This window comes from Oncorhynchus tshawytscha, linkage group LG06 (genome assembly GCF_018296145.1).
Source record: "Oncorhynchus tshawytscha isolate Ot180627B linkage group LG06, Otsh_v2.0, whole genome shotgun sequence".
NCBI lineage: Eukaryota > Metazoa > Chordata > Actinopteri > Salmoniformes > Salmonidae > Oncorhynchus > Oncorhynchus tshawytscha.
Window position 1 is genome coordinate 72,369,744 of NC_056434.1, and position 23,148 is coordinate 72,392,891.

A 23,148-nucleotide genomic window follows, 5' to 3' on the forward strand; every position below is an offset into this window, starting at 1 on the left:
ATGATAGGACTCTGCCTAGTTGAGTTTGTTTCAGAAAATTCTTCTGAATATTTAGAGGTACTGTTCTTAAAATGTTCCATTGGTTGAAGGAATAGGGACGTACTGTACGCTGAGTATACAAAACATTAAGAACGTCTGCTCTTTCCATGACATAGACTGACCAGGTGAATCCAGGTGAAAGCTATGATCCCTTATTGATATCACTTGTTAAATCCACTTCAATCAGTGTAGAAGAAGGGGAGGAGACAGGTTAAAGAAGGATTTTTAAGCCTTGAGATAATTGAGACACGGTTTGTGTATGTACGTGTGTGGGGGGTGGATGGGAGGAGTTTGTTGTGATAGCGCTATTAAATTGTTCCAGTTCAGTTTTATTTCTAGGTTTAATATATTAAGTACAGTTCAGGCAACAAGTAACGGTCGTAATACTGTATTTCATTAAGCGGGTTTGATGTCTCTTTACTGATATTTTGTCGTATAGATCCATTTATCATAGTTAAAATGGCCACTACTATGACTTTAAGAATCAGCTGGGCATATCACACTACCCAAAGGCCTATCATGTCACAATGGCAACTCTTGGCAGCCTATGACAGCTTCAGAAAGTTCAAACAAAGAATAGGCTCTGTGTTCTGACAATGCTTGTCGAGTCAATTACTATTTTAACATTCATAGTGGATACCGTGGTACAGTATTTTACTTTAGGTAATAACATGTCAGGATTGGATACTTTTATAAAGGGTTATAATTTCTACATTCACCAAAACAGTTTATTAACTTCAGCAGCTGATCATAGCCTACATTTTCTTGAGGTTGATAAACATAACTTATGGAATTGTTTGACCAAATTGTACATTGTTGCAGTCCTGCTGCTGGCCTCACTAAACAGCTGTCTGTGTTTGCATTCACATTGACCTTCAGTCTTTCAACACACACTGTTCAGTCTGAGGTTAACCTAATGAAAATCTGCAGACTGCCATTTCCAAACTGCAGTACGCATGCACACACATGCACAACATACACACACACACACACACATGCCCCACCAATAAACAGATGCAAATCAACAATCACTCACTCTGTCACTCTCTCTCACTTTCACATACTGTACACACAGCAATCTCTCCCTCTCTCTCTTCCTTGTTCTCCCTCTCAATTTCAATTTAAGGACTTTATTGGCATGGGAAACACATGTTAACATTGCCAAAGCAAGTGAAGTAGATAATAAGCAAAAGTGAAATAAACAATAACAATTAACATTAAACATTACACTCACAAAAGTTCCAAAAGAATAAAGACATTTCAACTGTCATTATGTGTAAATAGTTAAAATACAAAAGGGAAAATAAATAAGCATAGATATGGGTTGTATTTACAATGGTGTTTGTTCTTCACTGGTTGCCCTTTTCTTGTGGAAACAGGTCTGTATATTTGATCATTTCATTGAGGATACCATCAACACCACAGGCCTTTTTGGGTTGGAGGGTTTGTATTTTGTCCTGTAGTTCATTCAATGTAATTACCAGAACCCACTGGATTCTCCAGTCTTTAAAAGTTGATTCTAAGATTTGTATTTGATCATGTATAGGTTTCTGTTGTTTGTTCTTTGTTATAGGGCCAAAAAATATTGGAGAAGTGATTTACCTATACATCTCCATTTTAGATAGATAGATGGATAACTCTTCAAATCAAATTGATTTATATAGCCCTTTGTACATCAGCTGATATCTCAAAGTGCTGTACAGAAACCCAGCCTAAAACCCCAAACAGCAAACAATGTAGGTGTAGAAGCACGGTGGCTAGGAAAAACTCCCTAGAAAGGCAAAAACCTAGGAAGAAACCTAGAGAGGAACCAGGCTGTGGGGTGGCCAGTCCTCTTCTGGCTGTGCCGGGTGGAGATTATAACAGAACATGGCCAAGATATTCAAATGTTCATAAATGACCAGCATGGTCAAATAATAGGTCTGGGACAGGTAGCACGTCCGGTGAACAGGTCAGGATTCCATAGCTGCAGGCAGAACAGTTGGAATTGGAGCAGCAGCACGGCCAGGTGGACTGAGGACAGCAAGGAGTCATCATGTCAGGTAGTCCTGAGGCATGGTCCTAGGGCTCAGGTCCTCCAAGAAAGAGAGAATTAGAGAGAGCATACTTAAATTCACACAGGACACCAGAGAAGACAGGAGAAGTACACCAGATAAAACAAACTGACCCTAGCCCCCGACACATAAACTACTGCAGCATAAATACTGGAGGCTGAGACAGGAGGGGTCAGGAGACACTGTGGCCTCATCCGATGATACCCCCGGACAGGGCCAAACAGGAAGAATATAACCCCACCCACTTTGCCAAAGCACAGCCCCCACACCACTAGAGGGATATCTTCAACCACCAACTTACCATCCTGAGACAAGGCCGAGTATAGCCCACAAAGATCTCCACCACGGCACAACCCAAGGGGGGGCGCCAACCCAGACAGGAAGATCACATCAGTGACTCAACCCACTCAAGTGACGCACCCCTCCTAGGGATGGCATGAAAGAGCACCAGTAAGCCAGTGACTCAGCCCCTGTAATAGGGTTAGAGGCAGAGAATCCCAGTGGAAAGAGGGGAACCGGCCAGGCAGAAACAGCAAGGGCGGTTCGTTGCTCCAGAGCCTTTCCGTTCACCTTCACTCTCCTGGGCCAGACTACACTCGATCATATGACCCACTGAAGAGATGAGTCTTCAGTAAAGACTTAAAGGTTGAGACCGAGTTTGCGTCTCTCACATGGGTAGGCAAACCATTCCATAAAAATGGAGCTCTATAGGAGAAAGCCCTGCCTCCAGCTGTTTGCTTAGAAATTCTAGGGACAATTAGGAGGCCTGCATCTTGTGACCGTAGCGTACGTGTAGGTATGTACGGAAGGACCAAATCAGAGAGATGGGTAGGAGCAAGCCCATGTAATGCTTTGTGGGTTAGCAGTAAAACCTTGAAATCAGCCCTTGCCTTGACAGGAAGCCAGTGTCGGGAGGCTAGCACTGGAGTAATAATTATTTGCACTAACTGTTCTAGTCAGTTGCTAGTCTAACCTAGAAGTATCAAAAGCATGGATTAATTTTTTTGCATCATTTTTGGAACTTTCTAATTTTTGAATGTTTATTTAGTGCTTTATCCAGTTTTATTTGAGACGACTGTACAACCATTAAGAAAGTCAGATTCAAAAGCACCTTATGCAGTTTTGTCGTGTTGTTGTTCCAATTTTCAACATTAACAATGTTTCTACACTGTTCCTTCTTTTTCTGTATTTCTGTATCACCAGTTTATGTATTTTGATGGGCAAAAAAAATGTAGAAATATGCTTTTCTTTCAAAAACAAGGACATTTCTTCCAATGACCCATTTGTCATTGTTCAAATTTTTATCAAATAAACTTTTGAACAGTAGTATACATTAACCAACAATGGTTTTAGGTAGAGTTAAAAATGACAAATGAGTATGCATAGATAATAAACAAAAAAAAAATATGAAAAACAAGGACATTTCCCAATGACCCTAGCAGTATACATGCGTAAAAACAGAGAGTGGGGGGGGGGTCAATGCAAATGTTCTGTGTAGCCATTGAATTTGCTGTTCAGGAATCATGGCCCTAGACTTGGCGCTCTGGTACCGCTTGCCTTGCGATAGCATCGAGAGCATTCTATGACTAGGGTGGCTGACAATTTGTCTTTGACAATTTTTAGGGCCTTCCCTTAAAAAATGTTGTTAATTTTCTAAGGTTTTCTGTTTGAAATGTTTAGATTTGATAGGGAAGCTGAAAGGTCAAATATAATGTTTTAGGTTTTCTTCTGCCAAGTTTACACCTTCACTGTTACAGTGGAACGTTTTGTCCAGGAAGTTGTCTTAAAGGGATAGAATTTGTTGTTGCTTGATTGTTTTTTGGTAGGTTTTCACACTACTTTCCTTCCACCTATAGCATTTCTTAATATGATTTAGTTCCTTTGGCTTTGATGCCTCATGATTGAGTAATGCTCTGTTCAAGTATACTGTGATTTTGCTGTGATCTGATAGGGGTGTCAGTGGGCTGACTGTGAACACTGAGAGACTCTGGGTTGAGGTCAGTGATAAAGTAGTCTACAGTACTACTGCCAAGAGATGAGCTATAGGTGTACCTACCATAGGAGTCCTCTCGAAGCCTACCATTGACTATCTACATACCCAGTGTGTAACAGAGCTGCAATAGTTGTGACCTGTTTTTGTTGGTTATGTCGTAGTTGTGCCTAGAGGGGCATATGGGGGAGGGAATGCTGTCACCACCAGGTAGGTGTTTGTCCCCCTGTGTGCTGAGGGTGTCAGGTTCTTGTCCAGTTCTGGCATTTAGGTCGCCACAGACTAGTCTCTCTCTCTCCTTCTTTCTCCCTCTCTTTCTGACATGCTCCATGTGGGGTGCCTGTGTGTGTGCATTCCTTTTAAGGGTTTGGCTGGTAGGGTACAGAGTCCTCTGTAGGACAGCATGCTCCTGCTCTGGCCTGGCTCCCTGTCACAACACTGACCATGACTCTCTGGTGTTGTTTTTTTTGCAGGGACTATGGGGGATCCACCAAACGCAAGTCAGGTAAGACAAGTCACCTAATTTGTCTCTATATCGACCAGCACTCACATAGAAGTGCATCTACTCTGCTCCGGTCAGTTGCATTGCATGGAGTCCTGTGTGTAATTTGTGTTTTCAGTGGTAGTGCGTTCTTTTTTAATTTAATTTATTACAGTAGTGTATGACTTTGGTTGGTTATCCAGTTACCTGGAACAGGTCATGTAGCCTATGTGGTGATTTTTCTAAGTCCATTTTTGACATTTGTCTGGTGTGTGCGTGTGTATCTCTGTTGGTGTGTGTGTGTGTGTGTGTGTGTGTAGGCATACATGTCTTTGTACCAAACAGGCATACAGTAACAAAGCATTTCTTGGGAGTCCATATCCTTTCCACCGACTGAGCAAAGATTGATAGACCGTTGAAGAAAGCTCTATAATGTCACAAGTGTATACTAAGACCAACTCGGCTCACGATAACATATCAAGTCTCTGCTTAATGCACACAGCCAAATCCAACACAGCTTATTGTGATGAAAGGGTTAAGCAAACAGCTTTGGGTGGGAAGGAGCACCTGTTTGTACAGCTATGCTGTGCCTGGGTTGGGTGCTGACTGTTGAGACGGTGAGTGGGCTCAGTGCATGGGCATATGGCCTTGGGTGGGTTTATACGTAGGATTCAGAAGGGCTGGGGGAGCAGCTGTGCATCTGCAGTATGCCCGTGTGTGTGCGTACTTGAGTCACCAGCATTCTACACTCCAGGTGATAGTTCTGAGCAATTAACCCAAATTTCGGTTATTTTTTGTTTTATAAACAATTTACTGGAGTCCGTTCAATTATTTTAAATCCATTGAGTTTTTCTTTCTTCTGTGTGCTCGATACACAGTTTCTCTAGAGATCACTCGGATCAAGCCTGAACTGTGCAATGTAGTAAGGAGTTGTAGTTTCTAACGGGCCAATCATTATTCTACATAGTTTTGCTTAGAGAACGTGGTAATTAACTGCAATGACCATAATCCATTGCGCACCCACCTACTTGTCCGGTCTGTGTGGAGCAGACACAGAGACGGAGAGAAGAGAAAACGCATGATCTAGAGGAATAGAAAGCAGTTGCCTGGCAAGGTATCTCTACCTGAAAGTGGTCATCAACTGGTCAATCGCGATCGACTAGTCGATCTCCAAGGCATTCGTAGTCGATCACCAAACATTTCTGTAAAAAACAACAACGGTAAAGCCTTGCGGTTTTTCGTTCAGTGCGGTTGGCGGTTTGGCACACTTGATTCTGCAGCCTTAACGCTGGGAAGGCAAAGTGTTCCCTTTTTTAAAACATTTCATGTGTCTGAAGGTAGAACTCTGCATACCCGGCAGGCCCAGAGAGCAAATCAGGTGCACCTATAGGCCTACCACTGGTCAATCAGATAGCGCAGATCACCGTGTCTGCAGTTTCCTCGAGACATAAAAAATGTAGGCTGTATGATTTCAAAACTTTTAAAACCATGACTATAGAGAGACTCAATGAATACAGCAAGCAGCTGCTGTTTTTAGAAGTTCATGTTTAAGTTGTTAATCAGCACTGTCAACACTTTGTTCAACACTTTTATAAGCCATAAAATGCATGTTCTCCCTACGTCCACTCACGCAACAACAAGCACTAAAGCTACAGTGAATGAGTATATCAGTGTCATGCACCAATTCAGAGAAAGTGAAATATTCCTTGATATTAGAAAAGACAAGCCGCTGATAATAATAACGCAAACTTATCGAAGCAGCAGAGGGAGCACCCCCCTATCCACATCGACAGGACAGTAGTGGAGAGGGTAGTACGTTTTAAGTTCCTCGGCGTACACATCACTGACAAACTGAATTGGTCCACCCACACAGACAGCGTTGTGAAGAAGGCGCAGCAGCGCCTCTTCAACCTCAGGAGGCTGAAGAAATTCGGCTTGTCACCAAAAGCACTCACAAACTTCTACAGATGCACAATCGAGGGCATCCTGTCGGGCTGTATCACCGCCTGGTACGGAAACTGCTCCGCCCACAAGCGTCAGGCTCTCCAGAGGGTAGTGAGGTCTGCACAACGCATCACCGGGGGAAAACTAACTACCCTCCAGGACACCTACATCACCCGATGACACAGGACGGCCATAAAGACCATCAAGGACAATACCACCCGAGCCACTGCCTGTTCACCCCACTATCATCCAGAAAGCGAGGTCAGTACAGGTGCATCAAAGCAGGGACCGAGAGACTGAAAAACAGCTTCTATTTCAAGGCCATCAGACTGTTAAACAGCCACCACTAACATTGAGTGGCTACTGCCAACACACTGTCAATAATGGAAAAAATGTATCACTAGCCACTTTAAACAATGGCAATGACACTGACTCTACTCCAGCCACTTTAATCATGGGAATTGATGGGAAATTATGTAAATATATCACTAGCCACTTTAAACAATGCTACCTTATATAATGTTACTTTTACCCTACATTGTTCATCTCATATGCATACGTTGATACTGTACTCTATATCATCGACTGCATCCTTATGTAATACATGTATCACTAGCCACTTTAACTATGCCACTTGGTTTACATACTTATCTCATATGTATATACTGTACTGAGATTGCGATATCATCTACTGTATCTTGCCTATGCTGCTCTGTACCATCACTCATTCATATATCCTTATGTACATATTCTTTATCCCCTTACACTGTGTATAAGACAGTAGTTTTTTTTTTGGAATTGTTAGTTAGATTACTTGCTCGTTATTACTGCATTGTCGGAACTAGAAGCACAAGCATTTCGCTACACTCGCATTAACATCTGCTAACCATGTGTATGTGACAAATAAAATTTGATTTGATTTGATTTGATTTGATCAATTAACCTTTTAAAATTATAAACTTGGATTAGCTAACATAGTGTGCCATTGGAACACTGGAGTGATGCTTGCTGATATTGGGCCCCTGTACGCCTATGCAGATATTCCATTACAAATCAGCCGTTTCCAGCTACAATAGTCATTTACAACATTAACAATGTCTACACTGTATTTCTGATCAAATTTGATGTTTTTTTAATGGACATAAAATGTGCTTTTCTTTCAATAACAAGGACATTTCTAAGTGACCCCAAACTTTTGAACGGTAGTGTATGTACTAGGCGGTGTCAAAGGAAGGCCCAAAAAATTGTCAAAGACTCCTGTCACCCAAGTCATAGACTGTTCTCTCTGCTACCTCACACAAGCGGTACCGGAGCGCCAAGTCTAGGACCAAAAGGCTCCTTAAAAGCTTCTACCTCCAAGCCATATGACTACTGAGCAACTAAACTAATCAAGTGGCCCCCTTTTTGTTTTTACATTGCTGCTACTTGCTGTTTATTATCTATGCAGTCACTTTACAAATTACCTTGATTAACCTGTACCCCCGCACATTGACTCAGTATTGGTACCCCCTGTATATTGCCTCGTTATTGTTATGTCACTTTCTTGTGTTACCTTGTGATTGATTTGCATTTTTAAAACTCTTCTTTTTTAAAAACTGCATTTCTTGAACTGCATTGTTGGTTAGGGGCTTGTAAGTAAGCATTTCATCCTAAGGTCTTTGATTTGACCACTGATCTAAGTGATTGCTATTCAGCAGTCTAAAAAGTATGCCTTTATTTACTTTGAAGAACTACTAAAATAGTAATTTTGTCAGACTGCCTAGGCAGCAGATCTATAGAGATGAGATGATGACTTGGAATAAAATAATGTCATAAAATAAACAAATGTAAAATACACAACATCTGAAATATTAAATAATAAGTGATAAGCAGTAGTGTGTAGTCATTACCATCATGGAATTTGTATTAATTGTTTTATTCTCTGTTACAGCATTCAACTCACAATGTCTTTCAAAATTATCAAAACCTGGGGTGAAAAAATGTGGTAACCAAATCTGAACCAACCTCAAGAAGCACAAATTGCTCAGTACTACCAGGCGAAAAAATAGAAGATTATGATTTAGACCTGGTACACCAGGTGTGTGCAATTAATTATCAGGTAGAACAGAAAACCAGCATTCTCCAGAGTTGAATACCCCTGACCTACGGTATTATGCATTAAATAGTACAGCTGAATTACACATTCCTGGCAACCTAATGAAGTTGCCACCAAATGAAATGAGACTCCAACCTAATTTTATTCTACACTCTATGGTATTGTGCCTTTACGTAACAGTGAATTCCATTGACATAAGGAAATGGAAAGCTTGCCTTTTTTCAGGCGTGTGTCTCTGTCGTAGCTTACGTTCAGACTGTGCAAGATATTGCATTTCTTCCAGGAATCGGAGGCTGGAATAATAGCTTATCCACAGTTGTAAAAGTTGCTCTTCCGATACATGTTGAATAGTTACAGTAGACAAACAATGATTAATTAATGAAATGGTCCTATTTTATTGTCTCTTGTAATAGTGAACATAATTTTCCATATTTTAAATTAAGACGGAAAGCCTTGGAGGAATCTCTCAAGATGCTGATATTTTGCCGTACAACTCTAGTCTAATCAAGGCTTCTATAGCTTAGCCTTACTGGACATCTCTTTTTGAAATCTTCCTCCTGCACACCAAGAAACAGGGTTAACTGCACTGAGATATTGGTATTACTTTATTAAACCAGAACAGCAAAGAGACTGTGCAAGTCTGTGGTGAATTTTTGCTGTAGCTGCAGCTTAAGGTCCCCATAATTACATGGTGTTGGTCTCTCCTAAGAGTTTAGAGTTAGGGTTAACAGGAAAATGTGCCCTAACAGGAAAATGTTGCCCCAGGCCACAAAACTGCTGGTGGTTACTGCATGGTTTAGCCAGACTGGTTCCCACTGTTTACCTGGCATGGACATTCTGCAGAAATCACAGGCTATCTGAACAGCTCTGTCTTATACTCTGACGTAGACAATCAGTCATTCATAGCATCGTCATGATGACTGCCCCATTCTCTCGCTCTCTCTCTGTGTGGTTTGTCATTCCCTCATACACCCGCCAGCTATCTTGAATTTCTTCAATGTTTATTCAGTGTTCAAAAGTTTCAAGTTCAGTTATTTATTATGGACTGGTGAAATTGCCCATAGGTGAACCGCTGGGTCCCTGATTAGGAGCAAAAAAGGATTTACTCCATAGATTATGACATTAAGATAAAGAAAAGATGTCCCTGAAAACCACTATTGAGTTACGAATAAATGATTTGCTCCTTCATGTGGTTTCGGTAAGGTTTTGGCCTGTATCTCAGTAATTATTCTCCAACTGTGTCCTCCCTTACAATCAAATCAAGGGCCCTATGGGGTTCTCAGCTGGATGATTTCCACTCCCTGTTGAGTCCACTTCATTCTGTAGATCTGTTGCTCTCTATGGGTCAAAACAGGACATACAGTACCTTACTAGTTCTCCAGGTATATATCTTAGCACTGTTTACAGTACGTCTCTTTCTGTCTATTGTTCTCTTCACTAACTTCACAGACAGCATACAGTACAGCCTGGGTGGCTGCCTAAGCATGTGTGGTTTGGTCAACTCCTCATGGGCACAGCACAACTAGACTTGAGACAAGCACATAGAGTAGTGCTATTGATAGACAATACGAGTTTACTCATGAAGTAAGACCTGAATGTTTTCGCTAGATCTGCTGTGTCTCCAAGGAAAATGGTTTGGAAGTTAACACACTGTTTGGAAACTGTTTTGAAGTAACTATGACAGAGAACAATTCAGGCTGAAACCCTATTTACTAAAAGAAAACTTAACTTAAACTTGTACAACTGAGCACAAGTGAATAAAATGAGCTGTTTGTCTGAGCAGCTTTACTGTGTTAGGATAACAGGACTGAGTAGGAGAGGGGGAGCGTGAGAGAGAATGAGAGCGAGAATGAGAGTTTGGGAGGGAGAGAGAGAGAGAGAGTGGGAGAGAGTGTAAGAGCGCTTGGGGGCTCTGCATGTGAGGAGAGTAGGTTTACGTGGCAAGTGTTACGCACGGACCGGGGTGTGTGCGCAGCCATGCTGGCTTTATTTGAGCTGGGGGGCTCAGGGGCATATAGGGAGTGGAATTGTGTGTGTGACGGGTGGTAGGGTGGGGTGGGAGGAGTATCAGGGGGAGTATCGGGGTGTGTGTGTGAAAGGTCAAGGGGCGCACGGGTAAGAGGCCAGCTAGCCGTGTGTGTGTGTGTGTGTGTGTGTATGTGTGTACGAAGGTGTGTGTGTGTGAAGGGGAACTGACAAAGAGTTCCTGCACAAGGCTAAAATCTCTATGACGAATGTGTGCTTCTCTACCACATAAACAACTGTGGGCTGTTTCAGCAATCACACTCCCCTTACTTGATAAGCCATTGCATACTGAGCTTTTTGACTCATGCTGCCTCCCAGACACAGGACTTTTATTGTACATGCTGCAAGGCCAATACCATCTGAAAGATTGAATTAACTGAATCTCACTCGAGTGAAACTACCATTTTTATAATTACATTTTTACGGGTTAGACAATGCGAGGCAAACATTTGCACCATTCTTATGTTTTTCTATAAAGATACTGTATGGATATTTGGCTGAACTAAACTCTAAAATACACACAACAGTAGCAGAACTGCATTATAAACAGGCAAGTCTCTTAAACCACAAAGTCAGTGTGTGCACTGACAGTTTGTGACTTTTTGCCGAAGTAGCTAACACCATCATGAGTTCTAGAGCCAAGTCAGTGACCATTGTCACCTCTGCCTCAACAAGGAACCAACCCCTCCTAAGCCTGTAGGCAGCTAGCTGGAGCATTTGTGAAAAGCAATCGAGTCTTCATCTCATAATACCCAGTGTGTGCCAGAAAATACATGTTAGGAAACCAACAGACACAAAATAAGACAAAGGGGCTGCCTGATGATTTTCAATGCTAAACAGCTGTTGAGTGTCAATATGTGGCAAGAACACATGACACACCAGTTGTCTGATGAATCAATAACAATCAATAAAGACTTTATAACGTAGATGCATCTGCGAATTGTATATTGAGACGTTTATGTTGGAGTCAATAGACTGTTTGCCAATGCTGCTTTGAGATCCTTTGAATGTTCGAGTTTTGTGTTTCTCAACTCGTGCTGTGGTACAAGAACATTCATAACTGTTTTATAACACCTCAAATGAATGTCACTTTATTGAAGGTTTCTGTGCACACTCTATAAGGGCATATGACATGGTTATGATGCCCATCATTCCATTAAATGTAATAATGTGACACAGATGTTGGTAAATTACATAACACCCTGTTTATATCATCTGGTATGTATCGATTGTTAAGTAGCATGTAATAACATATGACATTAGTTGTCATTCAGGCTCTGTTATAGCAGCTGTTATTAACAGTTGACATTAGAGCATATGACAACAACAGGATCATCTATAACACCCGTTATAACTAGTTTTATAACATCTTATGCCATTACTCATAACAATATAAAACTCCTTATGTCACTTTATGACTAATGTTGTGTGTTATAGCTGTTATAGGGGCTTTATGAATGCATACTTAAGGACACCTACAATAGTGTTACTACATAGGTTTATGTCCTTATACAATATCTGATTTTAAATATGAGCTGCTCAATATGGTTAGAACCCCATGTGCAGTTTATTTCCCTTTATGCAGGGTTTTATTTGTTTGTTGTCTGACGGTACACATTCTACATCCTTTTTAGAGATAGTTTTAACAAAGTGACTCAGTGAAAGCATCTGTAAACTGCATTGAACAACCGCTCAGTATCCCCTTCTTATCCACCCACACAACTGCAGCTGGCGATCCAAAGACCAGATTTAGATCTATTCCATCTCTCTGCTAAATCAGCTTCAGTGAAATCAAAAGGTCCTCATCATGCCAGTGTCACACCAGCCCTCCGTCTAACCAGACCCCGAGTAAGATCAGGAACCCTGACAACAAAGGAGGATAAATCCCCTGACCCAAACCAACAGCCTTCCCAATTCCCAACCTCCCCTGTTTCCTCCCCAAGATGCATTCTTGCAACGCTCCCAACTTTCGTCCTGTTTTGGACAGGACCAATAATGGGATTGGGAAGGAGGGAGAGCAGGGCTGGGAGCAGGAAGTGCAAGTATAAATCTGAGTGAGGTGAGATGTAAACAGAGTGTCTAACAGGGCAATTTCAAAAGTCTGGTGTCAAATATAAAATTTTAAGGGTTATAGATATGTGCTGTGCATATGGGGCGATGCCCGCAGGCATCCTAGGAGGCAGGCAGGCACACACGCACGTAAACACAGTAGTCTAGACACTAAAGTTGTTGATATTCTGAGATTCCAGGAAGGGTGGGGGAACTGATATCAATCATATGTGCTAAAAGCAGGATTTCTCTCCTAACAGGCTCAGTTTGTTAACACTAGTGTGGCCACTACTTGCAGCACACTAACCCATCCTCCTCCAATCGATCAAATTGATTTAATCTACTTCATCTAATTTCATGCCCCCAGATGATGGAGTTGGAATACATAACTACTGTAAATCACATGTGCTTACTAAAGCTACAGAGTTTGGAGACAGAGTAGAAGGAAATATTATGGTATGAAACATATTTCACCCAACGTACAATTTCATATTAATCTACATTTCTCTTTGTGGAATGTTACACAGGTTAGAGTTAAAAAATAATTTCATTGGTATCCAGATGAAGACCTTATTTTAGCTCTACCCTACAACGTCTTAGCCTTTCCCTCCTAATATTTCTCACCTTAGTGACCCTTGTTCTAGCCTGTTCTTCCTGCTGATGCAAAACATTTCATTTCCTGAAAGGGGCTGAAATATTAGATTTTGTTTTTGGGACCTACTGAGTGTGTTGACACAGTCTTTACTCATTCGCATAGCGCACACCCTTCCCTGCCCAACAAGAGAAAAGGCACGTTTCAAAAACATCACTTCACGTCATTTTGCGTGGATTCCTGTTTTATCAGATAACACCCTGTTGAGTTTTTTAAATATATATTTTTTATTTGATTTTTAACTAATTTGTTAGGCCCGAGGGAGGGGGTGTAGTATATGGCTAATATACCACAGCTAAGGGCTGTTCTTAAGCACGACACAATGCGGATTGCCTGCATACAGCCCTTAGCCGTGGTATATTGACCATATATCATCAACCCCATAAGTGCCTTATTGCTATTATAGACTGTTTACCAATGTAATTACAGCAGTAAAAATAACTTTTGTCATACCCGTGGCACACGGTCTGAAATACCACGGCTGTCAGCCAATCAGCATTCAGGGCTCGAACCACCCAGTTTATATATAGATATACACTTTTAGTCGGAAGTTTACATACACTTACGTTGGAGTCATTAAAACTCATTTTTTTCAACCACTCCACAAATTAAGAAACTATAGTTTTGGCAAGTCAGTTAGGACATCTACTTTGTGCATGACACAAGTCATTTTTCCAACAATTGTTGTACAGAGATTATTTCACCTATAATTCACTGTATCACAATTCCAGTCGGTCAGAAGTTTAAATACACTAAGTTGACTGTGCCTTTTAAACAGCTTGTGAAATTCCAGAAAAAGATGTAATGGCTTTAGAAGCTTCTGATAGGCTAATTGACATAATTTGAATCAATTTGGAGATGTACCTTTGGGATGTATTTCAAGGCGACATCATGGGAACATCAAAAGAAATCAGCAAAGACCTCAGAAAAAAATGTAGACCTCCACAAGTCTGCTTCAATCTTGGGAGCAATTTCCAAATGCCTGAAGGTACCAGGTTCATCTCTACAAAAAATAGTACGCAAGTATAAACATCATAGGACCACGCAGCCGTCATACCGCTCAGGAAGGAAACGTGTTCTGTCTCCTAGAGATGAACGTACTTTGGTGCGAAATGTGCAAATCAATCCCAGAACAACAGCAAAGGACCTTGTGAAGATGCTGGAGGAAACAGGTAGAAAAGTATCTATATCTAGAGTAAAATGAGTCCTATATCGACATAACCTGAAAGGCCGCTCAGCGAGGAAGAAGCCACTGCTCCAAAACCACAAAACAAAACCCACAAAAAGCCAGACTACGGTTTGCAACTGCACATGGGGTCAAAGATCGTACTTTTTGGAAAAATGTCTGTTTGGTCATAATGACCATTGTTACGTTTGGAGGAAAAAGGGGGAGGCTTGCAAGCTGAAGAACACCATCCCATCCGTGAAGCACGGGGGTGGCCGTATCATGTTGCGGGGGTGCTTTGCTGCAGGAGGGATTGGTGCACTTCAAAAAATAGTTGGCATCATGAGGTAGGAAAATTATGTGCATATATTTAAGCAACATCTCAAGACATCAGTCAGGAAGTTAAAGCTTGGTCGCAAATGGTTCTTCCAAATGAACAATGACCCCAAGCATACTTCCAAAGTTGTGGCAAAATGGCTTAAGGACAACAAAGTCAAAGTATTGGAGTGGCCATGACAAAGCCCTGACCTCAGTCCTAAAGAGAAATTGTGGGCAGAACTGAAAAAGCATGTGCGAGCAAGGAGGCCTACAAACCTGACTCAGTTACACCAGCTCTGTCAGGAGGAAAGGGCCAAATTCACCCAGCTTGTGGAAGCCTACGCGACATATTTGACCCAAGTTAAACAATTTAAAGGCAATGCTACCATATACTAATTGAGTGTATGTAAACTTCTGACCCACTGGGAATGTGATGAAAGAAATAAAAGCTGAAATAAATAATAAATTCTCTCAACTATTATTCTGACATTTCACATTCTTAAAATAAAGTGGTGATCCTAACTGACCTAAGACGGAATATTACTAGGATTAAATGTCAAGAATTGTGAAAAACTGAGTTTAGATGTAGATTTTATTTTTTTATTTAGCCTTTTATTTAACCCGGTAGGCTTTTGAGAACAATTTCTCGTTCACAACTGCGACCTGGCCAAGATAAAGAAAAGCAGTGTGACACAAACTGTCATGCCCTGACCTTAGAGAGACGTTTTATTTCTCTATTTGGTTAGGTCAGGGTGTGATGTGGGGTGGGCATTCTATGTTTTGTTTTTCTATGATTTTATATTTCTATGTTTTGGCCGGGTATGGATCTCAATCAGGGACAGCTGTCTATCTTTGTCTCTGATTGGGAACCATACTTAGGTAGCCCTTTTCCCTCCTTTCTTTGTGGGAAGTTAACTTTGTTTGTGGCACATAGCCCTTAAGCTTCACGGTTGTTTTGTATTGTTTTTGTCGGCGTCATTTCTAAATAAAAGGAATATGTACACTTACCACACTGTGCTTTGGTCCTCTTCATTCGACGGCAAACAACAACAGAGTTACACATGAAATAAACAAACATACAGTCAATAACACAATAGGAAAAAGTCTATACAGTGTGTGCAAATGAGGTAAGATAAGGGAGGTAATAAATAGGCCATAGTGACGAAATAATTACAATTTAGCAATTAAACACTGGAGTGATAAATGTGCAGAAGATGAATGTGCAGGTAGAGATACTGGGGTGCAAAGGAGCAAGGAGAAATAATAACAGTATGGGGATGAGGTAGTTGGATGGGCTATTTACAGATGGGCTATGGACAGGTGCAGTGATCTTTGAGCTGCTCTGACAGCTGGTGCTTAAAGTTAGTGAGGGAGATATGAGTCTCCAGCTTCAGTGATTTTTGCAATTAGTTCCAGTCATTGACAGCAGAGAACTGGAAGGAAAGACGGCCAAAAGAGGAATTGGCTTTGGGGGTGACCAGTGAAATATACCTGCTGGAGCGCGTGCTACGGGTGGGTGCTTCTATGGTGACCAGTGAGCTGAGATAAGGTGGGGCTTTACCTAGCAAAGACTTTTATAGATGACCTGGAGCCAGTGGGTTTGGCGACAAATATGAAGCGAGGGCCAGCCAACGAGAGCATACAGGTCGCAGTGGTGGTAGTATATGGGGATTTGGTGACAAAACAGATGGCACTGTGATAGACTGCATCACATTTGCTGAGTAGAGTGTTGGAGGCTATTTTGTAAATGAAGTCGAGGATCGGTAGGATAGTCAGTTTTACGAGGGTATGTTTGGCAGCATGAGTGAAGGATGCTTTGTTACGAAATAGGAAGCCGATTCTAGATTTAATTTTGGATTGGAGATGCTTAATGTGAGTCTGGAAGGAGAGTTTACAGTATAACCAGGCACCTAGGCATTTGTATATGTCCACATATTCTAAGTCAGAACCGTCCAGAGTAGTGTTGCTGGATGGGCGGGCAGGTGCTGGTAGCGATCGGTTGAAGAGCATGCATTTAGTTTTACTTGCATTTTAAGAGCAGTTGGAGGCCACGGAAGGAGAGTTGTATGGCATTGAAGCTCGTCTGGAGGTTAGTTAGCACAGTGTCCAAAGAGGGGCCAGAAGTATACAGAATGGTATCGTCTGGGGTGGATCAGAGAGTCACCAGCAGCAAGAGCGACATCATTGATGTATACAGAGAAAATAGTCAGCCCAAGAATTCAACCCTGAGGCATCCCCATAGAGACTGCCAGAGGTCCCGAAAACAGGCCCTCCGATTTGACACACTGAACTCAGTTTGGGCAGTCATTTGAGAAACCAAGGCTGTTGAGTCTGCCAATAAGAATGTGGTGATTGACAGAGTCAAAAGCCTTGGCCAGGTCTATGAATACAGGTGCACAGTATTTTATCTTATTGATGGGGGTTATGATATCATTTAGGACCTTGAGGGTGGCTGAGGTGCACCCATGACCAGCTTGGAAACCAGATTGCATAGCGGAGAAGGTACGGTGGGATTCGAAATGGTCGGTGATCTGTTTGTTAACTTGGCTTTCGAAGACCTTAGAAAGGCAGGGTAGGATAGATATGGGTCTAGAGTGTCACCCCCTTTGAAGAGGGGGATGACCGCGGCAGCTTTCCAATCTTTGGGGATCTCAGACGATACGAAAGAGAGGTCCAGATTGTCTAGTCCTGCTAATTTTTAGGGGTCCAGATTTTGCAGCTCTTTCAGAACATCAGCTATCTGGATTTGGGTGAAGGAGAAATAGGGGAGGATTGGGAAAGTTGCTGTGGGGGGTGCAGGGCTGTTGACCAGGGCAGGGGTGGCCAGGTGGAAAGCCTGGCCAGCTGTAGAAAAATGCTTATTGAAATTCTCAATTATCGTGGATTTATCGGTGTTGACAGTGTTTCTTATTTACCATGGACTTTACAGTGTCCCAGAACTTTTTTGAGTTTGTGGTGCAGGATGCAAATTTCTGTTTGAAAAAGCTAGCCTTTGCTTTCCTAACTGCCTGTGTATATTGGTTCCTAACTTCCCTGAAAAGTTGCATATCGCGGGGGCTATTCGATGCTAATGCAGTACGCCACATGATGTTGTGCTGGTTAAGGGCAGTCGGGTCTGGAGTGAACCATGGGCTATATCTGTTCCTGGTTCTACATTTTTTGAATGGGGCATGCTTATTTAAGATTGTGAGGATAGCACTTTTAAAGAATAACCAGGCATGTTCTACTGACGGAATGAGGTCAGTATCCTTCCAGGATACCCGGGCCAGGTTGATTAGAAAGGCCTGCTTACTGAAGTGTTTTAGGGAGCGTTTGACAGTGATGAGGGGTGGTCGTTTGACCGCAGACCCATAACGGACGCTAGGAATGAGGCAGTGATCACTGAGATCCTGGTTGAAGACGGCAAAGGTGTATTTGGAGTGCAGGTTGGTTAGGATGATATAACAGCACGAGCTCTGAAGATAGAAGATAGATGGGGGCAATCAATTCACATGTGGTGTCCAGGGCACAGCTGGGGTCAGAAAGTGGTCTATAGCAAGCGGAAACGGTGAGAGACTTGTTTCTGGAAAGGTGGATTTTTAAAAGTAGAAGCTCAAATTGTTCGGGGACAGACCTGGATAGTAATACAGAACTCTGCAGGCTATCTTTGCAGTAGATTGAAACTCCGCCCCCTTTGGCAGTTCTATCTTGTTGGAAAATGTTATAGTTTGGGATGGAAATTTCAGGGTTTTTGGTGACAAACTCAGAGAGGAGGCTTCTAATGTTAACATGCATGAAACCAAGGCTTTTACGGTTACAGAAGTCAACAAATGAGAGCGCCTGGGGAATGAGAGTAGAGCTAGGCACTGCAGGGCCTGGATTAACCTCTACATCACCAGAGGAGGAGTAGGGTAAGGGTATGGCTAACGGCTGTAAGACTGGTCATCTAGTACGTACGGAACAGAGAGTAAAAGGAGCAGGTTTCTGGGTGCGGTAGAATAGATTCAATGCATAATGTACAGACAAAGGTATGGTAGGATGGGAGTACAGTGGAGGTAAACCTAGGCAATGAGTGACGATGAGAGAGATATTGTCTCTAGAGACATCAATTAAACCAGGTGAGGTCACCGCATGGGTGGAAGGTGGGACAAGAGGGTTAGCTGAGGTGTATTGAGCAGGGCTGGAGGCTCTACAGTGAAATACGACAATAATCACTAACCAAAACAGCAATGGACAAGGTATATTGACATTAGAGAGAGGCATGCATAGCCGAGTGATCATTGGGTCCAGTGAGTAGCTGGGCGGGCTGGAGACACGGCGATTCAGACAACTAACGGGCCTAGAAGATATATATAGATCTATATATACAGTGCCTTGCAAAAGTATTCATCCCCTTGGTGTTTTCCCTATTTTTTTGCATTACAACCTGTAATTTTAAATGGATTTTTATTTGGATTTCATGTAATGGACATACACAAAATAGTCCAAAAGGTGAAGTGAAATGAAAAAAATTACCTGTTTAATTTTTTTTTAATATAAAATAAAAACGGAAAAGTGGTGCGTGCATATGTATTCACCCCCTTTGCTATGAAGCCCCTAAATAACATATATTGCAACCAATTACCTTCAGAAGTCACATAATTAGTTAAATAAAGTCAACCTGTGTGCAATCTAAGTGTCGCATGATCTCAGTATATATATGTTCTGAAAGGCCCCAGAGTCTGCAATACCACTAAGCAAGGGGCAACACCAAGCAAGCGGCACCATGAAGACCAAGGAGCTCTCCAAACAGGTCAGGAATGAAGTTGTGGAGAAGTACAGATCAGGGATGGGTTATAAAAAGTATCCGAATCTGAACATCCCAAGGAGCGCCATTTAAACCCATTATTAAAAAATGTAAAGAATAGGGCACCACAACAAACCTGCCAAAAGAGGGCCACCCACTAAAACTCACAGACCAGGCAAGGAGGACATTAATCAGAGAGGCAACAAAGAGACCAAAGATAACCCTGAAGGAGTTGCAAAGCTCCACAGCGGAGATTGGAGGAGTATCTGTCCATAGGGACCACTTTAAGGGTACACTCCACAGAGCTGGGCTTTATGGAAGAGTGGTCAGAAAAAAAATCAAACATGTTTGGTGTTCGCCAACAGGCAAGTGGGACACTCCTCAAACATATGGAAGAAGGTACTCTGATCAGATGAGACTAAAATTGATATTTTTGGCCATCAAGAAAAACGCTATGTCTGGCGTAAACCAAACACCTCTCATTACCCCGAGATAACCATCCCCACAGTGAAGCATGGGGGTGGCAGAATGGAAGGAATGATGGATGGTGCTAAATACAGGGAAATTCTTGAAGGAAACCTGTTTGTCTCCCAGAGATTTGAGACTGGGACAGAGGTTCACCTTCCAGCAGAACAATGACCCTAAGCATACTGCTAAAGCAACACTCAAGCGGTTTAAGGGGAAATGTTGAAATGTCTTGGAATGGACTAGTCAAAGCCCAGACCTCAATCCAATTGATGTACACCAGCGGAACACATCCAACTTGAAGGAGCTGGAGCAGTTTTCCCTTGAAGAATGGGCAAAAATCCCAGTGGCTATATGTGCCAAGCTTATAGAGACATACCCCAAGAGATTTGCAGCTGTAATTGCTGCAAAAGGTGGCTCTACAAAATATTGACCTTGGGGGGGGGTGAATAGTTATTTATGCATGCTCAAGTTTTCTACTTTTTGGTCTTGTTTCTTGTTTGTTTCACAAGAAAAAATAAGTGGTAGGCATGTTGTGTAAATCAAATGATACAAACCCCCCAAAAATCTATTTTAATTACAGGTTGTAAGGCAACAAAATAGGAAAAATGCCAAGGGTGGTGAATACTTTCGCAAGCCACTGTATATATTCACCAGGAAATGACATCATGAACTTGTTTCTATTTTCTTTTTTACAATATGGTGTCCAAACATTTTAAGAGATGGGAGTAACCTGCCTCTGTCTTCCACCATCCTTCTTAAAATTCCCGACAGGTTATTAAAATGCCTTGAGTGATCTGCACTCAAATTTTAACTAATATTAACTTTCCAATGGTTCTGCGCCCAACCTCGCGGTGAGAAAATAACTGTGTGAATAATGAAAAAGCAATGGAAACCACAAAAGGAACCACACTGGTTCAACTTCACTCATTGGCAGGGTTAGTATTTTGGATGCTATTGAAGCTGAGCTCATCCGGTTGATTTATTAGTGTTTTGATGTTTCTGCTAGAATGTGAATATAATCCTAATTTACGGAAATGTTCATCTTTAGTCTGGCAGATGGCATCAGGTCCTCTCTTTTATACTGGCAGCTTAATCCAAGCAGTATCAATCACTTCTTATCTAATCTTCTTTATTGGACTGGAATCATGCTACACTATTTTCCATTGTCTGAGATAGAGCTCTCTTTACAATGTTCCAGACACTGAGTTTACCACAGGTTGAATAATCTATTAATTTAGACGCATTTGGCTTCATCTAGTTTAACATTTTGTTTGGTATACATTCCTCTTATGTGGGACAGGAACTCCGCTATTTCATTTATTTTTCACTAAATACTGTAATTGATTTCATCTAAGAGAGAAACAGTATATTGACAATGTTATTGCATTTTCTTTGTATCCTCTGTTGTAGTATCCATATACTTGAATTGTCTGTTAGCAGTTAAACTACACGTCTGTTTACTCAGGCAAGCCTTGAAGCAGCTTGGAGTTTAGGCCAAAGGATATCCTGGTTTTTCATCCAGATAACGTAGTATGTGCTGTATACTGTCTTGTTACTCTATGTGATCTGTGAATCACTTCTCTCCTCTTTTTATGACACTTTATTTATTTTATGGAACTCTGTGACCAGTCTGAGCCGTCAGTAATGTGTGAACTCCATCTCAGCAGTCTCTGATTCTAGGGTACAGCGGACATGTTAGTTCTGCTCCTAAACGGGGTTCTCTGCAGCCGGAGATGTTTTGGAGTGTTTTTAAGATTCAGTGTACAGTGGTATGTGGGTCAATTTGTTAGGAAGATTTTATTTCCTGTTTTGAAGTCATGCAACAGGTGCTTCATTTTTGAAAATGAGAATTATCTCCAATGATCTTTCCTTTTGAAGTTTAGGTTATTATATTTTTTTACAATACCTGTCTGGGCATATTAAGTGTGCTTTAGTCTATGGTACAATCCTCTGGTACAAGCCTCTGGTTCAAACTTGCTTTATGGTATGAGATTTATAAAATAAACACCAATGCCATGCAATGCAACAGGGACTGCACAGTTTGTGTAAAAGCCATATATATGAAATACACCCCTGCAAAACTGCCATCACAGTGTAAGAGCAACCTCATCTATAATAGTGACACATTCTTGGATGTTTGAAGTGATAAATTTATGGTCTTGTTGAACAACATTGTCAAAATGAAGTCATTTCTGGTGCTTAGATGGTTAACCCAGAGAGGGCAGGAAAGAAGCTTTCCATTGGCCATGCTGAATGAAAGTCCTGTGTTCTAGTGTTTCATAGCAGCTGAGGCCTGGCCTCCTGAGCTCAACTCCAGCCCACTCATCTGGTTCTATTTAAGGCCTCTGGTGTCGACTCTTATGATTGGCGTACACAACCCCCCTACTCTTCCTCCAGCCCCAACGAGGAGGAGAAGGAGGCTTTTTAGCAGTGTTTATTTTCCAGGGGAAACCGTTCCTCTATCCCACTACACTGTCCCATCTATAAACTGCTGCTGCTCCTGCTCTGTCTCGCTATTGCTCTCCTCTCTTTCTCCTCTCTCTTTCTCTACCTAAACCCATCTATTCCTATTTTTGTTATCTCAAGTTTGGACAATGGATGAGGTCCCCCAACATCATCATAGAATGGATTCTCTTCAGCTAACTGCTTGATGTTTTTGGGGGGACTTTTAGTTTTCTTTTTAGACTCTCCACTGCCCCTGGTTTTGGGCTGGTGGGGGATCCAGCTATATGGCCAGACTCTTGGGAAGATGCACTGAGCCCAGCGTGTGTTCCCATTGGCTAAGGTCTACTGACAAATTGGCCTATGGCACAGCGGGTGCCCGGCAGTCGCTCTCGCGGACCCATGCCCGGGAGTTGGCTGACAGCTTGTTTTTTCCCATCAACCCCAGGCTTGGATGGTGCGGATCCTATGCTACTGGAGCAGTACATGGTGGTGGCCAACTATGAGAAGCAGGAGCCAGCGGAAATCAGCCTGCAGGCCGGCGAACTGGTGGACGTTATCGATAAGAGCGAGAGCGGTGAGTTACCAACTTACACATGCATATGCATACACATGCACGCACAGAGATGCACATGCATGCACACTTTCCGGCCAGCATCAA

At 42.0% G+C, this 23,148-nt stretch overlaps 1 protein-coding gene across 2 annotated transcripts in view; it reads left to right on the top strand.

Moving 5' to 3' along the window:
* The window catches only part of LOC112253046 (SH3 and PX domain-containing protein 2A), a 91,686-nt gene that overhangs the window by 25,002 nt on the left and 43,536 nt on the right, over positions 1-23,148 (top strand). For both annotated transcript variants that reach the window (XM_024424914.2, XM_024424915.2), the window contains exons 6-7: positions 4,557-4,588; positions 22,936-23,064. In XM_024424914.2, coding sequence (XP_024280682.1) covers positions 4,557-4,588; positions 22,936-23,064 — 161 coding nt within the window. The remainder of the gene's footprint in view (positions 1-4,556; positions 4,589-22,935; positions 23,065-23,148) is intronic.